The 19443-nt window shown below is 37.7% G+C and overlaps 7 protein-coding genes across 7 annotated transcripts; 4 read left to right on the top strand and 3 right to left on the bottom strand.

Annotated features, from left to right (window-relative positions):
* Positions 1 to 2330: 2330 nt before the first annotated feature.
* On the top strand, positions 2331 to 3255 carry BDF20DRAFT_836902 (uncharacterized protein; the record flags this gene model as incomplete). Its single annotated transcript, XM_053078995.1, has 4 exons — positions 2331 to 2501; positions 2598 to 2639; positions 2716 to 2766; positions 2857 to 3255. The coding sequence occupies 4 exons, from the start codon at positions 2331 to 2333 to the stop codon at positions 3253 to 3255; spliced, it is 663 nt and encodes a 220-aa protein (XP_052934991.1).
* Positions 3256 to 3445: 190 nt separating this feature from the next.
* Positions 3446 to 4921, bottom strand: BDF20DRAFT_914427 (glycosyl-transferase for dystroglycan-domain-containing protein; the record flags this gene model as incomplete). Its single annotated transcript, XM_053084187.1, has 3 exons — positions 3446 to 3616; positions 3697 to 4580; positions 4663 to 4921. 3 exons carry the CDS (start codon positions 4919 to 4921, stop codon positions 3446 to 3448), a joined length of 1314 nt encoding a protein of 437 aa, XP_052934990.1.
* Positions 4922 to 5308: 387 nt separating this feature from the next.
* On the bottom strand, positions 5309 to 7653 carry BDF20DRAFT_879079 (malate synthase A). Its single transcript, XM_053081539.1, has 4 exons — positions 7226 to 7653; positions 6998 to 7142; positions 6614 to 6784; positions 5309 to 6539 (listed from the first exon to the last, which is right to left on the bottom strand). The coding sequence occupies exons 1-4, from the start codon at positions 7608 to 7610 to the stop codon at positions 5585 to 5587; spliced, it is 1656 nt and encodes a 551-aa protein (XP_052934989.1). The 5' UTR covers positions 7611 to 7653; the 3' UTR covers positions 5309 to 5584.
* Positions 7654 to 11597: 3944 nt separating this feature from the next.
* On the top strand, positions 11598 to 13094 carry BDF20DRAFT_822503 (inorganic pyrophosphatase; the record flags this gene model as incomplete). Its single annotated transcript, XM_053077705.1, has 7 exons — positions 11598 to 11661; positions 11779 to 11894; positions 11982 to 12101; positions 12241 to 12454; positions 12588 to 12801; positions 12874 to 12931; positions 13020 to 13094. 7 exons carry the CDS (start codon positions 11598 to 11600, stop codon positions 13092 to 13094), a joined length of 861 nt encoding a protein of 286 aa, XP_052934988.1.
* A 594-nt stretch (positions 13095 to 13688) lies between these two features.
* BDF20DRAFT_822356 (ribosomal protein L37e-domain-containing protein) lies at positions 13689 to 14198 on the bottom strand (the record flags this gene model as incomplete). Its single annotated transcript, XM_053077687.1, has 2 exons — positions 13689 to 13978; positions 14063 to 14198. Coding segments are annotated over 2 exons (426 nt in total), but the record flags the coding sequence as incomplete, so codon positions are not given.
* Positions 14199 to 15001: 803 nt separating this feature from the next.
* Positions 15002 to 15927, top strand: BDF20DRAFT_611502 (uncharacterized protein). The gene is made up of 4 exons (XM_053075872.1): positions 15002 to 15256; positions 15339 to 15400; positions 15520 to 15609; positions 15726 to 15927. The coding sequence occupies exons 1-4, from the start codon at positions 15154 to 15156 to the stop codon at positions 15834 to 15836; spliced, it is 366 nt and encodes a 121-aa protein (XP_052934986.1). The 5' UTR covers positions 15002 to 15153; the 3' UTR covers positions 15837 to 15927.
* On the top strand, positions 15928 to 19390 carry BDF20DRAFT_611503 (armadillo-type protein). Its single transcript, XM_053075873.1, has 11 exons — positions 15928 to 15960; positions 16082 to 16991; positions 17076 to 17374; positions 17460 to 17681; positions 17763 to 17950; positions 18030 to 18410; positions 18478 to 18566; positions 18635 to 18667; positions 18733 to 18860; positions 18932 to 18998; positions 19066 to 19390. Exons 2-11 carry the CDS (start codon positions 16139 to 16141, stop codon positions 19275 to 19277), a joined length of 2472 nt encoding a protein of 823 aa, XP_052934985.1. The 5' UTR covers positions 15928 to 15960; positions 16082 to 16138; the 3' UTR covers positions 19278 to 19390.
* Positions 19391 to 19443: the final 53 nt, after the last annotated feature.

The following is a 19443-nucleotide window of genomic DNA, read 5'->3' as shown; positions in this document are numbered from 1 at the left end:
TTGCGTGTATCAAAATACAAATTAAGGCCATCTCCGCTTTGTTTACAAATTATATACTAGCTATAATGGAGCAATGCTTGAACAATTAAAACAATGGGTTTCACTTCATGAATTGTAATTAGCATGAATAGGAATATGATAGTATTTTCTGGTCTGTGCATTTCCATCATCAACTGGAGGTAAAAAACGTGATTCTTTATTCCGACGCCCTTTACTCTAGAATTGGTGTACGTATGGTTTTCTCAAACGCAACGTGTATTGAAAAAATTGCGACGAAGACATGGAATTGTCATAAGCGCTGCAGTTGATTAGTGACAAACACCTTTAATTCGAATCTCAGCATTTATTGCAAGGAGGCTCTGAACATCCCTACCCTCAAATCAAGTTATTGATAACAGTTTGAGCCAAATATTGCTTGACTATTAGAAAGAAATAAAATAGTCCAAGATGAGTAACTGTGGACTATTACATTTAATGAAATCAACGTTGGCCATTTTCAATCCTACCTTTCCCCTGCTTCTTCAAAGTAACCTTTCAAATCATTTTCACAGCTGTTTGTTCAAGCAACCAGGCCATCAAAGCTCTATTAAATTCATGCCTGAATGCTGTTTTAATTACGGTTTACAACTACAACCTATATTCTGTAGATGCTCAAATATGTTGTTTGAGCGGAAATAGCAATGGTATCCATCAACTTATGTATTATTTGCGGCATGAATGGTGTCACCCAACGTTGAGAAAGGCTGCGCGTCTTCAATACAAATAATGTTAATGTATTAATAGTGAATCATTGGAAGCGTGATATATACGCGTTTCATAAAGGACCTGGTGACGTGTAGTGCTAATCCAGACTATGTCAAAAATGTTCAAGTTCTATGGCATCGTTTTCAATCAGAAGAAACAAATTCATTTTTCTTGAGGCACAGTTCATACGTACTTTTGATCAGTATTTACTTATGGGTCAGAAAACGGAGAAACGATAGACGCAATATATCCATCTTTTTCGAATCTGCCGTTTCGATGACGGCCAGGAGGAATTACACAATATGCACCTGTAAATCAGTTCTGTACTGCTTGGAGAAAATGTAGTAGACAGATAAAACTGTCTGATTGCCAGGACCCTCAAATCATTTGTGTTATCTGAGAATATCATTTACATGTTACATCTTTCCTAATTGCTGGGCGTGGAAAAATTTCATGATGTTGTGTATGAACAGAGATTGCGTATGCGGAACTTAGAATAACTCTTCGGTCAGTGAGAGTTAAAATGGAATAGAATGTTGGCTGTGGTTCCTTCATATTTCAAGTATCCAAACAGAAAATTTTAAATTGCTTATGCATTCATCTGAAATACACTACTTAATTTCAAAAGAGCTGCTATTTTGATGGGATACAACCAACTCGAGCCGAGATTGTTATCTGTACTGCAGTCATATCGTAGTCCCTCAGAGATGATGTAAAAACTTACTACACTGTTTATACATCTGACAGAGAAAAGCCGGAATCAATGCTACACACCGAAGACTACGAATCAGCATTGTGCAGACTAAGTAACCGAATGTCAAGCTTATATTCTTTTACAGGCTATTCATTTTTATTTCATCCATTAGTATTCTTATGTTGTTGATTAATGTTAGAGCGAAACAGCAGTTATCTAACAATAAACACATAAGCTTAAAATCGAGCACAATGAAAAATATGATTATTATAGCTTTGGCAACTATTGTTACTCATTAGTAATGTGACTAAAAATTGAAGCATGCCATTTATGTGTTGTACCTGGTCGATGCCGAACATATTTGCGCTTTGAACAAAAAAAAAAAGAGGTCTATTGAACAATTGCCAAAAATAGCTTGGTTGACATACTTTTGCGACCGAAAATACAAAGCGGCTCAATTGTTTAGGTGAAATGGGATGTATAAGAAGTATTTAAGCATATGCTTTGAAATATTCGGGTTTATTTTGCGTACAGTTTTGCAATCATCATATTCGAGCAATTCAACTATTGAAAATTTACACGAACAAGATCAGGTTCAAAAAGAAAAGAGCAGTAAATGAATTATAAATCAAAAGATATACCATTAAAAACATACTTAGCAACTATAAGATATTTTCTTTGCGCAGTTCATGTCTGTCTCCTACTGATGATACAGCCCTAAGTTATGGTACGTTACTAGGACATTTCAATAGTACAGAGTCTGCAATTGAAAAAAGTTAATCTTTTGAAACCGATTGGAGCTTGAACCCGGAGATTCAACGTCTGTAAATTTGGATCGCGCGAAAAATTTCTATATACTTTTTCCCTTTTCTTTTATTTCTTTGGATGAAAGATGGCCAAGAAAGGACCTAATAGTAAAGCCGAGGCTGCCAATGCTAAAAAAGCTGCTGCAAAGGCAGAAAAAGATAAAAAGGCAGCTGCTGCCGCCGAAGCTTCCGAAGCCGACAAGTGGAGTAAAGGCGCTAAGAAGAATAATAAAAAGGAAGAGGCAGAAGCCAAAAAGGTAAAGTTCGGTTATGCTTTTTTCTTTGCATTTCTTTTTCGATTTTGATAACAGGTCTCAACTTCAAACTGAATATATTTGGCATTCTTGGAATAGGCTGCTGCTGCTGCTAAGAAAGCGGAAGCCGCTAAACTTCTGGTATGTTTACCATATTGTGTTCGAGCATTTTCTAAAAATTTTCTTGATCTTTAACTATTCTGCTTTGATGTGGCAGGCCGAAGAAGAGAAGCAATTCACAAAGAAACCTTTATTAAAGGGTGCTGACGTAAGGGGCCTCGTTAATCTATTTTTATATATACAGGGTATACAGAATAGAGAAACTAAATAAACAACCTCCAAATGTAAAATAATGTAGAAAAAAGCGGCTCAAAAATCAGCCAAGAATGCTGCTGCTGGTGAAGCCAGAAGAGTCATACCCGAATTTTCGGCTACTGGTATTGATGATGCACTTGAATTATTATCTGTCGATGACAATGGCCCTGTGAAATCCAAAGACATTGAAAAACATCCAGAAAGACGTTTCAAGGCTGCATTGACTGCTTTTGAGGAACGAGAATTGCCTAGATTTAAAGCAGAAAATCCTGGTTTGCGTTTAAGTCAATTGAAAGAATTGATCTATAAAGCATTTCAAAAATCACCCGAGAACCCTTTCAACCAAGCTAATGTAGTCGCTTATAACGCAACACAAGAAGAGGCCAAATCACTCAAGGATAACAAAAAGAAAGAAGTTGAGGATCGTTATCGTACGAATTAAAAAAGGATGCTTCATCCTATTCAGAAATATTTATGTATACATGCATTTATAAGAATCAATTTATGGATCATGACTCGTATGCGGATATGGAAGATTGTAAAAAGTACGAATAAACGGGAAGGTACAATGTGAGAGCCAGCGTATCCAAAGGTTAGCTAGCGTCTTTCTGTGCGAGTCGATGGAAGATTTGCTACTGCTGGATTTTTGACACGACCTCTCTGTATCCTGTGATCTTTGCACATTCCTTTTTCAAATTGTCGGCAATGTCTGTATCCCATAAACCTGCTGAAATCATCAGTCGTGAATATCGTAGACATACTTCTTCTCTAAAGTATTCGTATAACTTCTTGTTATACTTGCGCTATTGAAATCAAAAGGGTTGAATTGTTGAATGGCCATTACGTGATTATGAGTTTACTTTTCCTTTTTTTTTGAATTTACCTCTTTCGCTCTCGTTTCTTCAGGATAATGATGTGTTTGATGGATCAAAAAATCATCTGGAAGCACCCAGTAATCGATGCCGGCCAAATAGATTTCATACAAACAAGCAGCTTTATTTGCACCGTAGCCAACAAATCTTTCTTCACACCAAGGCGTACCTTCTTTCTTATAAATGACGTAGGGTTCATACGAATAATTGTAATCAGTGACCTTGTACGGCTGAGAAGAACGATACCATTTTTTATAATCGGTTGACCCATGGCCACGCGTCCAGTTCAAATGGAACATATCGATCTCTTCTGTCAAGACGATATTCATCAGTGCCTCTTTGTCTTTTGGAAACAATCGCCAGTCCTCGCCGTCCTCCTCCGCAATATATTCAAAAGCAGGCACAACTACAGCTGCTCTTCCACTACGGAGCCTTTCCATCAAGTCCTCATGCTTTTTCAATGATTCTCTAAAATCCGTACACAAATGAAAGTCTACGTCCAACATCATCAAATAGTCGGTACGGGTAAAGAATTTCGCTACATTTCTCCACATATTGAATTGTCGATCGAATTTATCAACGACAAGATGAATATCTACGTATTTCCTGACATCTGGATTCTCCTCATATATATTGTGTAAATCTTTCAAAATGGTACCTTTTGTGCTGTCGTCATTTACGTGAATGGCTACTGAAATGGGTCCTTTATAACGACTGGCTAGCCTGCTAAGAACCGGGAAACGGTTATGAGTTACAAGAGTGGCAATGGTGATATCTTCTTGTTCGAAATGTTCACTGGCTCGAAAGTAATAAGGTATCACTTTCGAGGGACCCATGGCGTCTGCAAATACTTTGCCTACTATCAAATTTTCAGGAATGGTCTGTGTTTGTCCGCCTAGGAAGATTAACAAAAATCCAGAAAAGTGAATAACAAAAGGAAGCCAAAAAAAAAAAAAAAAAGTTGAGTGTTGTTATACCTTCAGCATTAGACCAGATAACTGTTTGAGATGAATGATATCTTTTATGTAATTGACTGACTGTTATTGGTTCAGATCTTGATGTCAAAGGATTGTCTAATAATGCTGATTTATCTTTTGCTGTAGTTGCTACGATGGAGAGGTTCTGGAACCAGCCAAAACCAAGTAAATGTAGGGTTGCATATAGTAGTGAACTCGCTAAATAAATGATGATGAATATCTGAACGATTTTCGAAAATGCCAGTGATTCTTTCAGCATAGGATTTCTTCACAAAGTTGAGAAAGAGAAGGAGAAATGGACGAGATGCAAAAAGAAGAGAATAAAAATAAAATGGGCTAAAGAATGTCTACCTTCTGTGCAACATTATTATTAGCTGTGCGTACATATCAGAAATTGTACAACCACCATTCAAATCAAGAAAAATCAAAAAGAAATGAATCATCGCCATTGCTGTACGATAGAAAGCTGCCTTAACATTGCTTTGCTCGAGCCTTTTCCCCTGTAGGTTGAGTGACTGGCTTGTATACGGAGAAACGACAAGTAAACAGTGTTGATTATATACAGTACAGCAACCAATCATTAATAAACTAATGCCAGCCTGTCCTAAAAAAACCCAAAAAAAAACCCAAGGATTTCATAGTTATTGGGGGTAAACTTCTTTTTATTTGGAACAACTTTCAATAATGTTTCCAATTTTTATATCTTTTGTTACAAACATTAGCTATGCAAGTTTCGTTGATTTACATTAATGATTTCATAATTTACAAAAAGCAAGAAAAAGAAAAGAATTAGAGTATTAAGAATGAAATGGGAAAAAAAAAAATGGTGGTAAGAGAATGAGAGAGTAGTGTGTATCTTGTGGGGGGGGGGTGTTTGTGTTTGTGTATATTTTGTAAGATGTGTTTTCGTTGTCGTTTTTCTTTACAACTTGGCTTGAGAGGAGACAGTAACGATGTCATCATAAAGCAAGTCAGGAAGGAAATCGTCATAGCGTTGACCAGTACAGTTTGTAGCAAAGGCCTTCTTGGCAGCTTCGTATTTAGAATTGGCATATTTATCACCCAATTGCTTACGGATCTTGTCTGTTTCTTCTTCTAAGATTTGAGCAACATAGTCGCCAGTAATCACCTTGCCCTTATCTGTGCGAACGTTGTGTCTAACCCATTGGTAGAGTTGAGATCTGGAAATTTCATAAGTAGCCAAATCTTCCATCAAGTTGAAGATAGGAACACAGCCGACACCTCTTAACCAAGCTTCCATATAAGCCAAACCAATTTGGATATTTTCACGAATAGATTCTTCAGTAATGGTACCCTTGAAGTTGATATCGATCAAGTCGGTGGCAGTGACCTTGACGTCGTCACGACGGACGTGAATTTGATTAGGTTGAGGCATATGTTCGTCGAAAATTTCGTAGGCGATCTTGACGAGATCAGGATGGGCAACCCAAGTACCGTCGTGACCAGCGGTGACTTCACGAAGCTTGTCGTTGCGAACCTTGGTCATAGCAGCATTGTTGGCTTCAGGATTGTTCTTGATGGGGATTTGAGCGGCCATACCACCCATGGCATGGACACCACGCTTGTGACAAGTTTGAATCAACAAACGAACATAAGCATCCATGAAGGGCACTGTCATGGTGACTTGAGAGCGTTGAGGTAAGACAAACTGAGGATGGTTACGCAACTTCTTGATGAAAGAGAAGATGTAATCCCAACGACCACAGTTCAAACCGGAGGAGTGATCACGGAGCTCATAGATGATTTCATCCATTTCATAGGCAGCAAGAAGGGTTTCAATCAAGACAGTACCACGAATAGTACCACGAGGAATGTTGAGCATATCTTGAGCGACATTGAAGATATCGTTCCAAAGTCTGAGAAATAGAGAGAAGGTGAGTGATACACTCTCATAGAAAGCTTTTTTTGTGACAGCTATAGACAGACTTACCTAGCTTCTAAGTGAGATTCCATCTTGGGCAAGTAGAAGTAAGGACCCTTACCGCGCTTGATAAGTTCCTTAGCGTTGTGGAAGAAGTAGAGACCAAAGTCAAAGATAGAAGCAGAGCAAGGTTCACCATCCACAAGGACATGCTTCTCAACCATGTGCCAGCCTCTAGGTCTACATTATCAATAGTTTGATTGGATTAGTCCTTTGCATTCTCAGTCATCAATCGTGTGCTACACCTTATTCACTTCAAAATGCACACCCCTCCCCCTCCCCCCGCCGAATTCATGCTTATTGTTTGGTTTTTGTTCATTTTTTTTTTTTTCACATGCAACATTGTACTCCACATTTTCCCAAAAAAGGAGACTTTTAAAACCGAGACTTTACCTAACAAGAAGGGTAGCAATCTTGCCATCCTTTCTAAGAGCATACTTCTTGCCGTTAGGGTTGGTGAATTCAATAGTTTCACGAACAGCATCACGCATATTCACTTGACCGCTAATAATACTATCCCAAGTAGGAGAGTTGGAATCTAGTAGTAATAGGTTTACAATGTTAGCATGCGCCCTATTTCAAATTGCATGAAATGTTTTAAATTTTTTTTTTTTTCTTTACCTTCAAAATCGGCCATAAAAGTCTTTGCACCTGAGTTCAAGGCATTGATGACCATCTTACGGTCAACAGGACCAGTGATTTCTACACGACGGTCTCGAAGACCGGGAGCAGGTGGGGCTGCACGCCAGGTGGGGTCGTTACGAATATAGGCGGTTTCTGGCAAGAAATCAGGAAGAACACCGCGGTCGAGTGCTTGTTGGCGAAGAACACGCTTTTGTAATAAGGTTTTACGGGTGGGGTTGAAAATACGTTGGAGGGTTGCAACGAATGTCAAAGCTTGAGGAGAAAGGATTTCTGCTTCAGTTGTGGTGACGGGTGCCAATACAGCGACCCCAGGGACGTTGGATTTAATGAGTTTAGCAGCAGTACGGGTGATAAGAGACATGATAGTGTTCGAATTAATACGTATGAAGAAAACGAAAACAAGAAAAAAAAAGAGGAAAAGTAATCAGAAAAAGGAAAAATACTTTGATTGCTGTATTTATAGGTGTAGTGAAAGGGTTGGTATCCAATGAATGCTGTGTAATACCGCTTGAAAACTATTATAGAGTGTGTATTATCATTGTCAGAAAACAGCAGCAGCCATTGCAGATACAGTGACTGTTGCTCCACTGAGTCAACTTGAACCAAACAACCCTTTTTTTTTCATGATCCTGTTGACCATTCTATGTGCACATCACATGCCTGGTTTATCATCTTCACATGGATTGAGTCATTATAAAGCTAGAAATGTAGAGTATTACGTCTTCTTTTTCCCCCCGCATTTTGGGCAAACCCGTTGAAATCGTTTTGTTATGTATTGATCATTCCTTGCCTGGTAAAGTACTCAAACCGTGCTTGTGTCTATCAAAAGCACGGTACACTGTTAAAATTTTCAAATTCAAGTTCTCCCTTTTTTTCTAAAAAAAAAGCATTTTTTTGTTGCACCAATGACATTAAGTTTATACCGATATCTTCCATATACTTTTTAGTATTTTATACTTCAACCCAAATGGAGAGGGTATAACGGCAATTCCATTTAATCTCCGGGAACAAACCATATCCGCCTTTTCTTATTCTTAAGAACGGCTAAAGGTTTTTTGTTGGGTGTACATATTAACAACCCACTTTGTGCGCGTAGTCCAGAACCACCAATAGAAACTGGCTCTGTTTGCAATCATGAAACAGGAATCATAAAGAGCTTGTTTTTCTCCAGTCAGTCACTATGTTCAAACAGGTATTATCATTTGCTTGTTCAGAAAGAAAGAACACACACACATCGTGTATATAGGGAAAGCCGGCTAGTTACGGTTCATCAAGTCAGTGTCACTTTCTCCCACGACGGATGTCCATTACAAGCCGTTTTTCAGGATCTAAGGAAAACTTTAACGAGGGCCGGATCTTTTTCACGCTGAGGGCCATGAAATATAATGTGGGGAAATGAAGTAATGTGTGTGACAGGATCACGCTTTTTTTTTAACAGCAAAAAAAAAAACCCAAAGGTAATCTTTGTCTTTCCTTCCAAAACTGACGGAATGACATGGACAATGAATTCATACAGAAATTAAGGTTTTATTCTAACTATTAAATATACAGTAGACCCTTTTTGTAAACACCAAAACCTCGGAAGCTTCGGTTAGTGTATATTTCGAAGCGTTTCGTTTCGGAGCCTTTCGCTTCGAATATTTACACTTTTGAACTCTCTTATGTTGCGTAATTCTCGAGCAGGCAAAACGCTACAATAAGTGTGAACATGGCTATCTCTTTTCTATACATAGAAAACGTTCTCTCCAACAACTCTTCGGCTTGTAGTTCTGTAATGCCATGATTCAGTTCTGTAAGAATTTAAAATATATATGAAAAAAAGAACGGAACAGATGACGGGTTGTTAACTGGATGGATGCTAAATCTTTGACAAGTGCAACAGTAATCTTGATCACAGACTACTTTATTCAAATAAAAGATTCCGTTTTTATTCTTTTGAATTCGAGTATGTACATGTCAGTATGAAGGCCTAGGTTAGCTCAATTTTGCGGAGGACTAATTCTATTCAGACAGAGTCCTCAAACAATGATAAGCAGCAGAAGCGGTATAAAGATGGGTAGGCATTTTCAGTGTCAATGAAAAGTTGGTATGTGTGCTATTGCCTCTATAATCAAAATAGAGAGCTGGGCATAGGTGCCAAAAAAGGAGGGCACCAAAAAGTGAAAGTATAGCACTAATGCCCAGCCAATGAAGGAAATTAATGAACAACTTGAGTCTTCACTACTTGGAAGAAATACAACCAAGACTTATATAAGTTTCATGAAGATGACGATATTGACCAAAGGGAAGGATGAAGTTGCTGCAATGGAAATTGATGAAGAATTTGAACTCGTGCAGTAGATCGTTAGGCTGAGAATACTATCTCTAAAGATGACATTGCTGAACCTCTCAGAAAGAAAGAAGCAATTACATCGTCCGCTAACATTGATCAAAGCATAGAGAGGAACGCAAAGGAAGCATTATTACAGAAAAGATACAGCAGACTAAATTGCTGATTTCCTTATCGTTATAACAGAAAAAATGTTTAGCTTGTGGTAGAAAACGCAGGAATTACAATTGATAGTATACATTCGCTTTTTCACATTTCAATCAAGAAAACTAAACCATCTTATCTAGTGCGAAGAAGAGAAGGATAATGAATCAGTGATTAAAACGACCACAAGAGTATTTACGAGACAGAGCATTGTATACACTATTTTGGTGATGTTATTGATGTTCTGAGCAGAAACAATCAATGGACAATACTGCTAATCATAAACCTGCAGTCGTTAGAAGATGCATTGAAAAGCAGAGGCAAATAAATACCAAGTAAATCCATAGTCTCCTTTTTGAATCCTATCGATGCATTCTGGTCGAACGTCAAGTTTTTGTGTAGGGACATCATTTAAAACGGAGATACACTTTCATCCAAGAAAAAGGGAAGCCGTCGTGAAGTTATTCTAGAGGTTTGGGGATGGTCTACATAAGACGAATCGTGAGTTTCTTCCGAGATGCTTGGTCAAGGAGCAGGCTCTCCTAGTCACGAGATGCATATCAATTTCAATACCGTTTCTGCTGCTTACCATTTTTTTGCCTGAATAGAATTAGTCTTCCGCCAAATTGGCTGCAAAATCCAGGAGCGAGGAAAATTTTGGGACGGTTTGTCATAGTTGGTTTTGTGGCTTATTTAAAACACAAACATAAAATTCGTAAAAATCAAAAGTCTATCATCCTTTTCCACTTTATTATTTATTATCATCATTACTATACATCTATCAGTAAGCATAAACGATTCACAATAAAGGTCAAGTTTAACCCTTATAATATTCTGGCGGGCGTTTTTCTTTTTTTTTTTTCTGTTGCAATTCGTTATTTTTTTGGTAAAAGTGGGTGTAGGGGTTTCTTTTGGGTCACAAACCATAGGTTGTGAACCCTATTTTGCATGGGCCGTCGATCTAGGCGGGTCCTCTGCTTTTCTTTCTACACGCAAGTTCATTCGCATTACATACTTCTTTGCTCTTCTATAGCATTGAGGTATACTGCTTATGTAGCGCTTGCAATATAAACCTTATGACATTCGTTTGAGGACTAGTGTTTATTTAACCGTAACACTAGACTATAGGTTGAATGTCAAAATTTTTTATATTTATATCTATAAAAAAAAAAGATAAATGAAAAAAAAAAAAAGGGTAGTATAAACGCGCACTTTTAGAGTTGTATCTTGTCCGGCGCATCAAAAGAGGGTGCTCGACAACTGTACTGCTATTTTCATCCAAAGAATGAACTTTTCTCAATATGAAGCAGCATATACGCGTCTAGTATTAAGTGCTCTTGTCTGTTAAAAGTGGAATGGTCCGGTTCAGCGACCGTTCCTTTTGAAGAGAACTCATATGATGTTTCATCGTCGCTCCTATGTTGGGGCTGTTTTAATAATTAAAAATGTATGCGTGACATATAAGATAAGGTTTCACTGTTGAAGATAAACAGAAGGTGCCACTGTTGGATAAATATATGTTATCATTTCCAGATGAAATGACCTAATCGATTTACTCTTAAAAAAGAGTCTTTTTGTATTGATTGAGCTCTGCTCGAACACCATCCCCAAGCGTACTACCATCAACTTTAGTCAAAAACCAGAGCAATCCACCTAATTCGAAACTACAGGCTCAGATTCAATCTTTTGACATTCATCGCGTGCAATTCTATAATTGTAAAAATCTTCTGATCAATCAAACCATTCATTGGCTAGAAGTTCTCGTGGCGTCATCCCGTCTTCCGCTCTTTTTTTTTCTTTTTAGTTAATTTTGTGCTGATACTTTATTCTCCTTGTTCTTCTTTTTTGTTCTTACCCTTAATAAAAAAAAAAAAGATGGCTGATATCACTACCCGTCAAGTAGGTGCTCTTAACACTCTCGATTACAAGATTTACTTTGGTAAGAAAATAACTAGAGCTGAAGTTGGGAGAGAGGGAGGGGAAGCTGAACGATGTTTAAACAGTGAAACTAACAAGTTTTCTCTTTTTGCCTTTTGTATATGGGACTGACTTACAGAAAAGAACGGTGTCCCCGTTTCTCCTTTCCATGATATCCCTCTTTTTGCCAACGCTGAAAAGACTATCTTCAACATGGTTGTTGAAATCCCTCGTTGGACCAATGCTAAACTCGAGGTATCTATCTGTAAAAGTCGACACGCGTCTGGTCGTTTTTTTCTTCTACTTTCTTTGATACTGATACCTAGTTCTGCACTCTAATAGATTTCCAAGGAAATCGCCATGAACCCTATCATTCAAGATACCAAGAAGGGTAAGCTTAGATTCGTCCGTAACTGCTTCCCTCACAAGGGTTACATTTGGAACTACGGTGCTTTCCCTCAAGTAAGTATTTTTTTTATTAAAATTCTTACAAGAAATAATAGAATCTACAAAAATCAACAAAACGGAAAATATGGCGATGCTTTGTGATGAACAGTTTCAGAACTAACAAAAATAAAATATCCTATCTGTTGCTTAATAGACCTGGGAAGATCCTAATCATACCCACGCCGAAACCAAGGCTCGTGGTGATAACGATCCTATCGATGTCATTGAAATTGGTGAACAAGTTTCTTATCCTGGTCAAATCAAGCAAGTCAAGGTTCTTGGTGTCATGGCTCTTTTGGATGAAGGTGAAACTGACTGGAAGGTTATCGCCATCGATATCAATGATCCTTTGGCTCCCAAGTTGAATGGTAAGTGACCCGATAAAAGCTCAGTGTTAAGGATAGAAAGGAATCATGATCTCTGAGGGAAAAAAAAGAAGGCTTTGAAGAGTGTTATGCTAAACGGTGACGTATCATTTCATCTATATTTGTCTACCAATAGATATCGAAGATGTTGAAAAGCACCTTCCTGGTCTTATCCGTGCTACCAATGAATGGTTCCGTATCTACAAGATCCCTGACGGTAAGCCCGAAAACGTCTTTGCTTTCAGCGGTGAAGCCAAGAACAAGAAGTACGCTACCGATATTGTTCTCGAAACACACGAAGCCTGGAAGGCTCTCATCTCTGGTGCCTCTGATAAGAAGGATATTGACTGGTAAGAGTCCATATATTATTTATTTCAAGCGTTGTTAAGATAGCACTCTAACCTCTTCTTACACATATATAGTACTAACGTCTCTGTTGAAGACTCTCCTTACAAGAATGCTTCCGTTGAAATACCTGCTGTAAGTTTCATTTATATCTGTTCAGCAGTAAAACGATCATTTATTGTTGTAACACACATTTTAACTTTATTCGATTTCTATTTTTTAGGCCTCTCCCCAACCAGCTGCTCCCATCGATCCTTCCATTGACAAGTGGTTCTTCATTTCTGGTCACAACTTGTAAATTTAAGCTATGAAAATCCTTTCTTTTCTTTTTAATCAATAATTATTTGTTTTGTCATTGTTTTCATTAATCAATATGTTTAATTAAGAAGCATTTTGTTTTTTAAAAAACTACAAAACTCGTTTATTCTTTTCGAACCATTTGAAGGGATCTTTGTCTGAGACCGCGAGAGGACACGGAGGAACAGACAACTTACATTATCATGTCCTTAACATGCAGAAACGTAAAATGGAACAAAACACAATATGTATATTGGCCGCTTTTTTCTTTTCCCTGAAATCCTGAAAATGCTTTCTAAAGAGGTCCCTCTTTTCGAGACATATTTGAGCTTTCATCATCCAGATGCATTTGTTTAAAAGCATAAATATCTAAACATCCAATTACCCTCATCACTGCAGTAAGAACAGATAAACATATCAATGACATTCTGTTCACAATCAACAAACTTGAAACAGCCCATTCACACTCACACTCACAACCATATCGTTCACAAACATCTTTTCCACAGCAATTAATGCAGTGATTCTAAAATGATACCATTAAAAATCTTCCATCCTTTCACTTGTGGTTCTTCTTAATGGTAAGTTAAAACATTTAATGATTAAAAAAAAACCAACAAGTGTTTGGTAGTTTTTCGTATCTTTTCAAATTGTTCAGACGTTGATTTAAGCAGAGGCAGCAACAGTTTGCTTCTTGGCTTGGGTACCTAATATCAAACAAAAATACCTTATCAATGATGATGATCAAGAGAAAAGCATGAATCCTTTTACTGATATATTTACCTTCACGGAAACCATTCTTGAAACGACGTTGGACGAGCTTCAAGTGAGCCATACGGCCAGTACCAGTGGTCTTTCTACGCTTACCCTTTTCGGACCAGTTGTCTAAACAGAAAAAGACATAAGAAACGTTAATGAATACAGAACAGCATGAAGTCATAATGTAAACGTTCATCTGAGATAACTTACAAGATCTGGTCTTAGCGGCGGGATAACCACATTGAGCACATTCTTTCTTTTGCTTGTGGAAAGAACGGTTACCACAGCGTCTGCAGAGAGTGTGGGTCTTGGTATGACGCTTACCGAAGGAGCTAGTACCCTTAGTCTAAAAAATGTAGAAAAGAGGTTACACGATGCTCTTAAATGACATACTCTTGGCGTAAAAAGATCGATTCCATTCAAAATTCAAATTAGAAAAACATCCACAGCAAACACAAAATGTCGACTAGTCCAAATTACAAAATTCTAAAATCGACATTATTTACAAAGCAAAAAACTAACAAACAAGTGAATGGTGTGGTTGCGATGCTGACTTGTTAGTCAATGGTTAACTGTCAAGCCAATGCAAGCGGGTCGAATCAGCCATTGTCAATAAAAGTATCCTTATCATTTTTTCTTTTCTGCTCGTTCCATCCAATATTGATATCGATCGATTGACAATAATTTGGTTGCATTTGCTGATGGATGTTATTGATTTGAATGGATTTATCGTCTTTACACCATGACATTCTTCTCTACTTTACCATAGTGTATAATTAGACCGCGTTTAGAAGGAGGGATTCACTGTCTTGTAACCAACATGTTACAGTTGACTTCCACCGTCGATTGCTTCAGCGCCCAGCAGAATTCCGACACTAAGCCACAGTCCGCTAAAAGAGAATTACAATCAACCAAAGGATTTCCGAGAAAAAAAAAAAGGTACGGCATAATAATTTTTATAGAAAAACCCGATTCCGCCAACGGTTCAAACGCCATAATAGATACCAAGTGAGTTCCAAGGCAAGCATTGACCCATATGCAGATTAACCATAGAAACCAAAACTATGGCTATCTATTGATACTTTCAAAAAAAGAGAAACCGCTTTATTGCGCTGGAAATTAAGCTTACGTTCGTTTGCAGCGTTGCACTACACGCTTTTCCAGACTTTCGTTTTCCGTGTTAAACGCGAAGTTTGAAATTTTCAAGAACCTCTCATTATCTGCTTTTAGCTTTTGCCTTTATTCTATTCTACTTTTTTCTTTTGACAATTGATTCTTCAACATCAGTTCATTTCGTTGAAATGGATAACGCAGTTTTTGAAACCCTTTTAGGAGTGGCTGATAGTGATGGTACCGTCCGTACGGCTGCTGAGAATAAGTTAAAGGAGCTTGCTATTCAACCTGGTATTGTAATTGAATTGTATATCTTTTACTATGTGCCCAACCTTTTTATTTTTACTGAAAATTAATTACATAATGCCTACAGAGTTTCCTATCAGTCTTGCTAAGCTTACGGTTTCGCAGCAACACGCTGTTCCTCAAAGACAAATATCCTTTTCAAATATATCAATGAATTACCAGTTTTTGGATCAAAGATTTACATTATGTTTGAGTTGAGAGAAAAGAGAGCGATAATTATTATCCTTAACCCTAGCTTTCTTTTTTACTTAGCAGCTGTTACATTGAAAAGTTACGTTACAACACATTGGTCAAGCAAAAATGACGATAAATTTGTTGGTCCTGAAACTCCAGCAGAGGTTTGATAGACATAGATTTTTTCTGGAAATATTGTTTAAAAAGTTACTTAAAAAATCATGCAATATCTCTATCTTTTGTTAGAGCAAAGCTGCTGTTCGTGAAATTATTGTTACAGGCCTTGCCGATCCTGAATCCAAAATCAGAGTTGTTAGTGCTTATGTTGTATCGAAAATCGCACATGATGATTTCCCAGAGAACTGGCCCAATTTGTTCGACATCTTATTAAATTACTTAAAGAGCAGCAATTCAGACAGTGTTCATGGTGCGATGCATGTACTGTTGGAAATGATTAAAAAAGATATTAGTATTCAACAACTACCTCAGATTGGCCCTGTATTGATACCCGAAATGTATCGTATCTTGACTTCTGACAGTGTAAGTTCTACACCAATGATATAACAGACGTCACTCTAAACTGCACTCTACCAGAAATGCCTTATTCGAAAAAAAAAACTATATCAATACCGATAGACATACTCTTTTAGTACTCGTGGAAGAGCTGTCAACATCCTCACTAGTTGTATTGAAATGTTATCGAGCTTACGTGAGGAAAATCCAGCATTAACAGAACAATTCATTAAGCCTATCATTCCGCAATGGTTGGAAGCATTTATTGTCATCTTGAACCACCATGTACAAGATGATCCTGAAAAAGCTACAGAAGAATATGGATTGAAGATGATGGTCGTGAAATGTATCTGTACACTCAATTCCGAATTCCCCAAGTACATATCCGCCAGCTTACCCCGCATCTTCGAACCGATTTGGATGGATTTGTACAATTTGCGCGAACGTTTTGCTGAAGAATTTATAAGTGATTCAGGAGATATAGGAGAAACTTATCAAGATTCGGAGGGTAACGAGGTGGGCTTCCAAAACCTCCTATACGTTTTGTTCGAATTCATCACAGCGGCCAGTAGTAAAAAATCAGTCAAACATTTGTTTGTGAGTCCTGAAGGAACTGCCACTGGCTTCTTCGAGCAATTGTTGTACGTTTTTATCATTTACATGCAGATAACCCAGGAGCAGATGGATATTTGGTCTGCTGATGCCAATCAGTATGTGGCAGATGAGGAAGATGGAACTTACACATTCAACACTCGTGTGGCCTCGATTGATGTTCTCATTTCCTTACAAGAAACTTTCCCAGCACCCTTCTTCAACGCTTTGACGGCTGCTGTTCAACGACATATTGCTGAATCTAAAGAAGCACGCGTTGCTAGAAACGGAAATTGGTGGAAAATTCAAGAATCTTGTTTGTTAGCCATTGGTCGCTTGTCAGAGGAATTGACAGAAGTGTTGGCCGATAATAGTAAGAATGTACAATTTGACCTCAAGAGTCTTTTTGATCATGTCGTATTGGAGGATATGCAGGCAGCAGGTATAGAAAGTGAACCCCATATATTCAAGCACTTCTCCCTCATCAGATGCTGAACTTAAGTACTCATTCAAAAACGTCCTATAGAATTACCATTCTTGCAAGGTCGTGCATTTGTTTTTGCTTCCGAGTTTGCAAAGGATTTGCCACCTGAGATGGCTAATCAATATGTTGCTGTAGCTGTCAACGCACTTCAAGCTCCCGACAGCAATATTCCTGTCAAAATTTCGGCTTTAAGAGCCTTGGCAAATTATTGTAAACATTTGAATGTCCAAGCTGTTGCACCCTATCAAGCAAATATCATGGAGGGCACATGCCAGCTTTTACCCAGCGCTACTGAAGAATCCTTGATGCTATTATTGGACACGTTGGTTTCTGCTATTAAGGTAAAGAAGACAAAAATCATATATATGTCTCAAATGACTGGAAACATTTAAACCTCTTTTTTTTTTCCCCTGATACCTTAAAAAGATCAACGCCGAAGTGACAGCCAAATATGAGCAGATTCTGACACCAGCTATTCTTGATGTTTGGCAAGCATATGCTGCTGATCCTATCATTTCCAGCTGTATTCTCGATTTGTTTGAAGCATTGGCTGAAAACACTTATTATTACCATGCACTTTGTACACGCGCTCTTCCTTTCATTAACCAAGTTTTCTCAACGCCCAATACCGATGTTGTTATATATGCAGTAAGTGCTTCATGTCATTAGAGGGATCAACATTGATATAATTATTCATTTTTGGTTTCTTTTTTTTTTTGTTTTTTCTAGTCTGCTATTGACTTATTAACTGCGACCATTACTTATGGTCCTTCTCCATTACCAAATGATTTCACCGAACAAATGTTTCCTAGCTTGATGCAATTAGTATGGACCAACCCAGATATTGATGTCTTACAAAGCGCTCAAGAATGCTTGAAAAAATTCATTTCTAAAGATATAGAACATATCATGAGATGGTAAGCTATATATTAGAGAGCTTGAAGAAGAACCGTTTAACTAAGTCAACAAAACATTTTATCTTTCGTTTTTTAACAGGCAAGATCCATCCGGAAAATCTGGATTGGATTATATCATTCACTTTATTGCCAGGTTGTTGGAACCAACGGGCTCAGATTCTGATGCGCTGTTTGTTGGCGATTTGATTGTTAGCTTGATTCAAAAGGCAGGCAATGGCATTGCACCAGTGTTGCCTGATTTATTGACAGCTGTACTTGGCCGCTTGATGAACACCGACAATCAGCCTTTCATTCAATCTCTTGTTATGGTCTTCACACACTTATTTATTTCACAGCAAGATACAGTCTTCCAATTCCTTTGCGACTCACAAATAAACGGAAGAAATGGATTGGAAATTTTGATGACTACATGGTGCGAAAACTATGACAGTTTCTCCGGTTACTATACTATTAAAGTCAGGTAACTTGGTATACATGTACCTTAATCCTCTCAATGTGAACTAACATCAACTGTAAACAAATCAAAGTGCTGTTGCTTTATCTAAGATCTTCTTGTCAAGCGATCCCAGATTGCAAAATATCACCGTCAAGGGTGAAATAATCGTCAACCCTAATGGTAAAGTAGATTTTATTACGACAACTTTTTTATTCTATCTGTAAACTTATGAAAACTGTTTTGCATAGGTGGAATTGTTACACGTTCTCGAGCCAAGAGAAGTATGCTATTTGAATAACAGAGAATATTACCGAGAGCAACAAATATTTAATCTATTATCTTGTAGATCCCGATCAATATACAGCCATCCCATTACCTGCTAAAATTATCAAACTGTTAGTTGCAGAACTTACTAATGCTCTCCAAATGGATCAAGCTCCAGCTGAGGACGTTGAATCGATACAAGATGATGAGGTAGATACATTGGAGGATTTGAAAAATGACGAATGTGTTCGCACTGGTATTAACAGTAAAGATTCTTGTAGGACGGTGACTGGGAAGATGTAGACGAACCACCCTTCAGTGCTCGCAATGACTTCAACCTTTTATCAGGTAAAGCCCTTAGCTCCTATATCCTAAAGGGCCATAGGTTTTCTAACCGTTCTGAATTGAAATGTAGAAATGCTCAATAACCTTGACGAAAATGATGATGAGGAAGATAACCCAGACTTGAAGAACGATCCTATTTACCAAACAGATATGAAGGTTTACTTGACAGATTTCTTCCGCAACTGTAATACACACAACATCAATAGCTTCCATGAAATCTGCCAAACACAATTGAATGATGAGGAAAAGCAAACCCTCGAATATGTTCTTGTCAATAATTAAATGAATAATCTGATTTCTTAATATAATAATCATCAATAAAACATAGTTGGATTCATTGACAGCTATCAAAGTCAATGAATTCTGAGTCGCATCCAAATTCAATCAAATAGAATGGGGAATGAATCACCAAGTTAATTAAGAATAATATCAAAATTTCCAATTGGAG

This window comes from Mycotypha africana, assembly GCF_025528875.1.
Source record: "Mycotypha africana strain NRRL 2978 chromosome Unknown BDF20scaffold_7, whole genome shotgun sequence".
NCBI classification, from domain to species: Eukaryota; Fungi; Mucoromycota; class Mucoromycetes; order Mucorales; family Mycotyphaceae; genus Mycotypha; species Mycotypha africana.
This window is presented reverse-complemented; position numbering and strand designations above follow the sequence as displayed.

Bases quoted from the DNA above. Each gene is read 5' to 3' on its own strand.
- BDF20DRAFT_879079 (XM_053081539.1), bottom strand. From the start codon at position 7,610: ATGTCTCTTATCACCCGTACTGCTGCTAAACTCATTAAATCCAACGTC. The intron at 7,143-7,225 runs GTAAAGAAAAAA...TATTACTACTAG, and splicing joins TTTTATGGCCGATTTTGAAG to ATTCCAACTCTCCTACTTGG. The intron at 6,785-6,997 runs GTAAAGTCTCGG...TTGATAATGTAG, and splicing joins ATTGCTACCCTTCTTGTTAG to ACCTAGAGGCTGGCACATGG.
- BDF20DRAFT_611502 (XM_053075872.1), top strand. From the start codon at position 15,154: ATGGATAACGCAGTTTTTGAAACCCTTTTAGGAGTGGCTGATAGTGAT. The intron at 15,257-15,338 runs GTATTGTAATTG...TAATGCCTACAG, and splicing joins GGAGCTTGCTATTCAACCTG to AGTTTCCTATCAGTCTTGCT. The intron at 15,610-15,725 runs GTTTGATAGACA...TTATTGTTACAG, and splicing joins GTCCTGAAACTCCAGCAGAG to GCCTTGCCGATCCTGAATCC.
- BDF20DRAFT_611503 (XM_053075873.1), top strand. From the start codon at position 16,139: ATGTTATCGAGCTTACGTGAGGAAAATCCAGCATTAACAGAACAATTC. The intron at 18,567-18,634 runs GTAAAGTAGATT...TGTTTTGCATAG, and splicing joins AATAATCGTCAACCCTAATG to GTGGAATTGTTACACGTTCT. The intron at 18,861-18,931 runs GTAGATACATTG...AGATTCTTGTAG, and splicing joins AATCGATACAAGATGATGAG to GACGGTGACTGGGAAGATGT.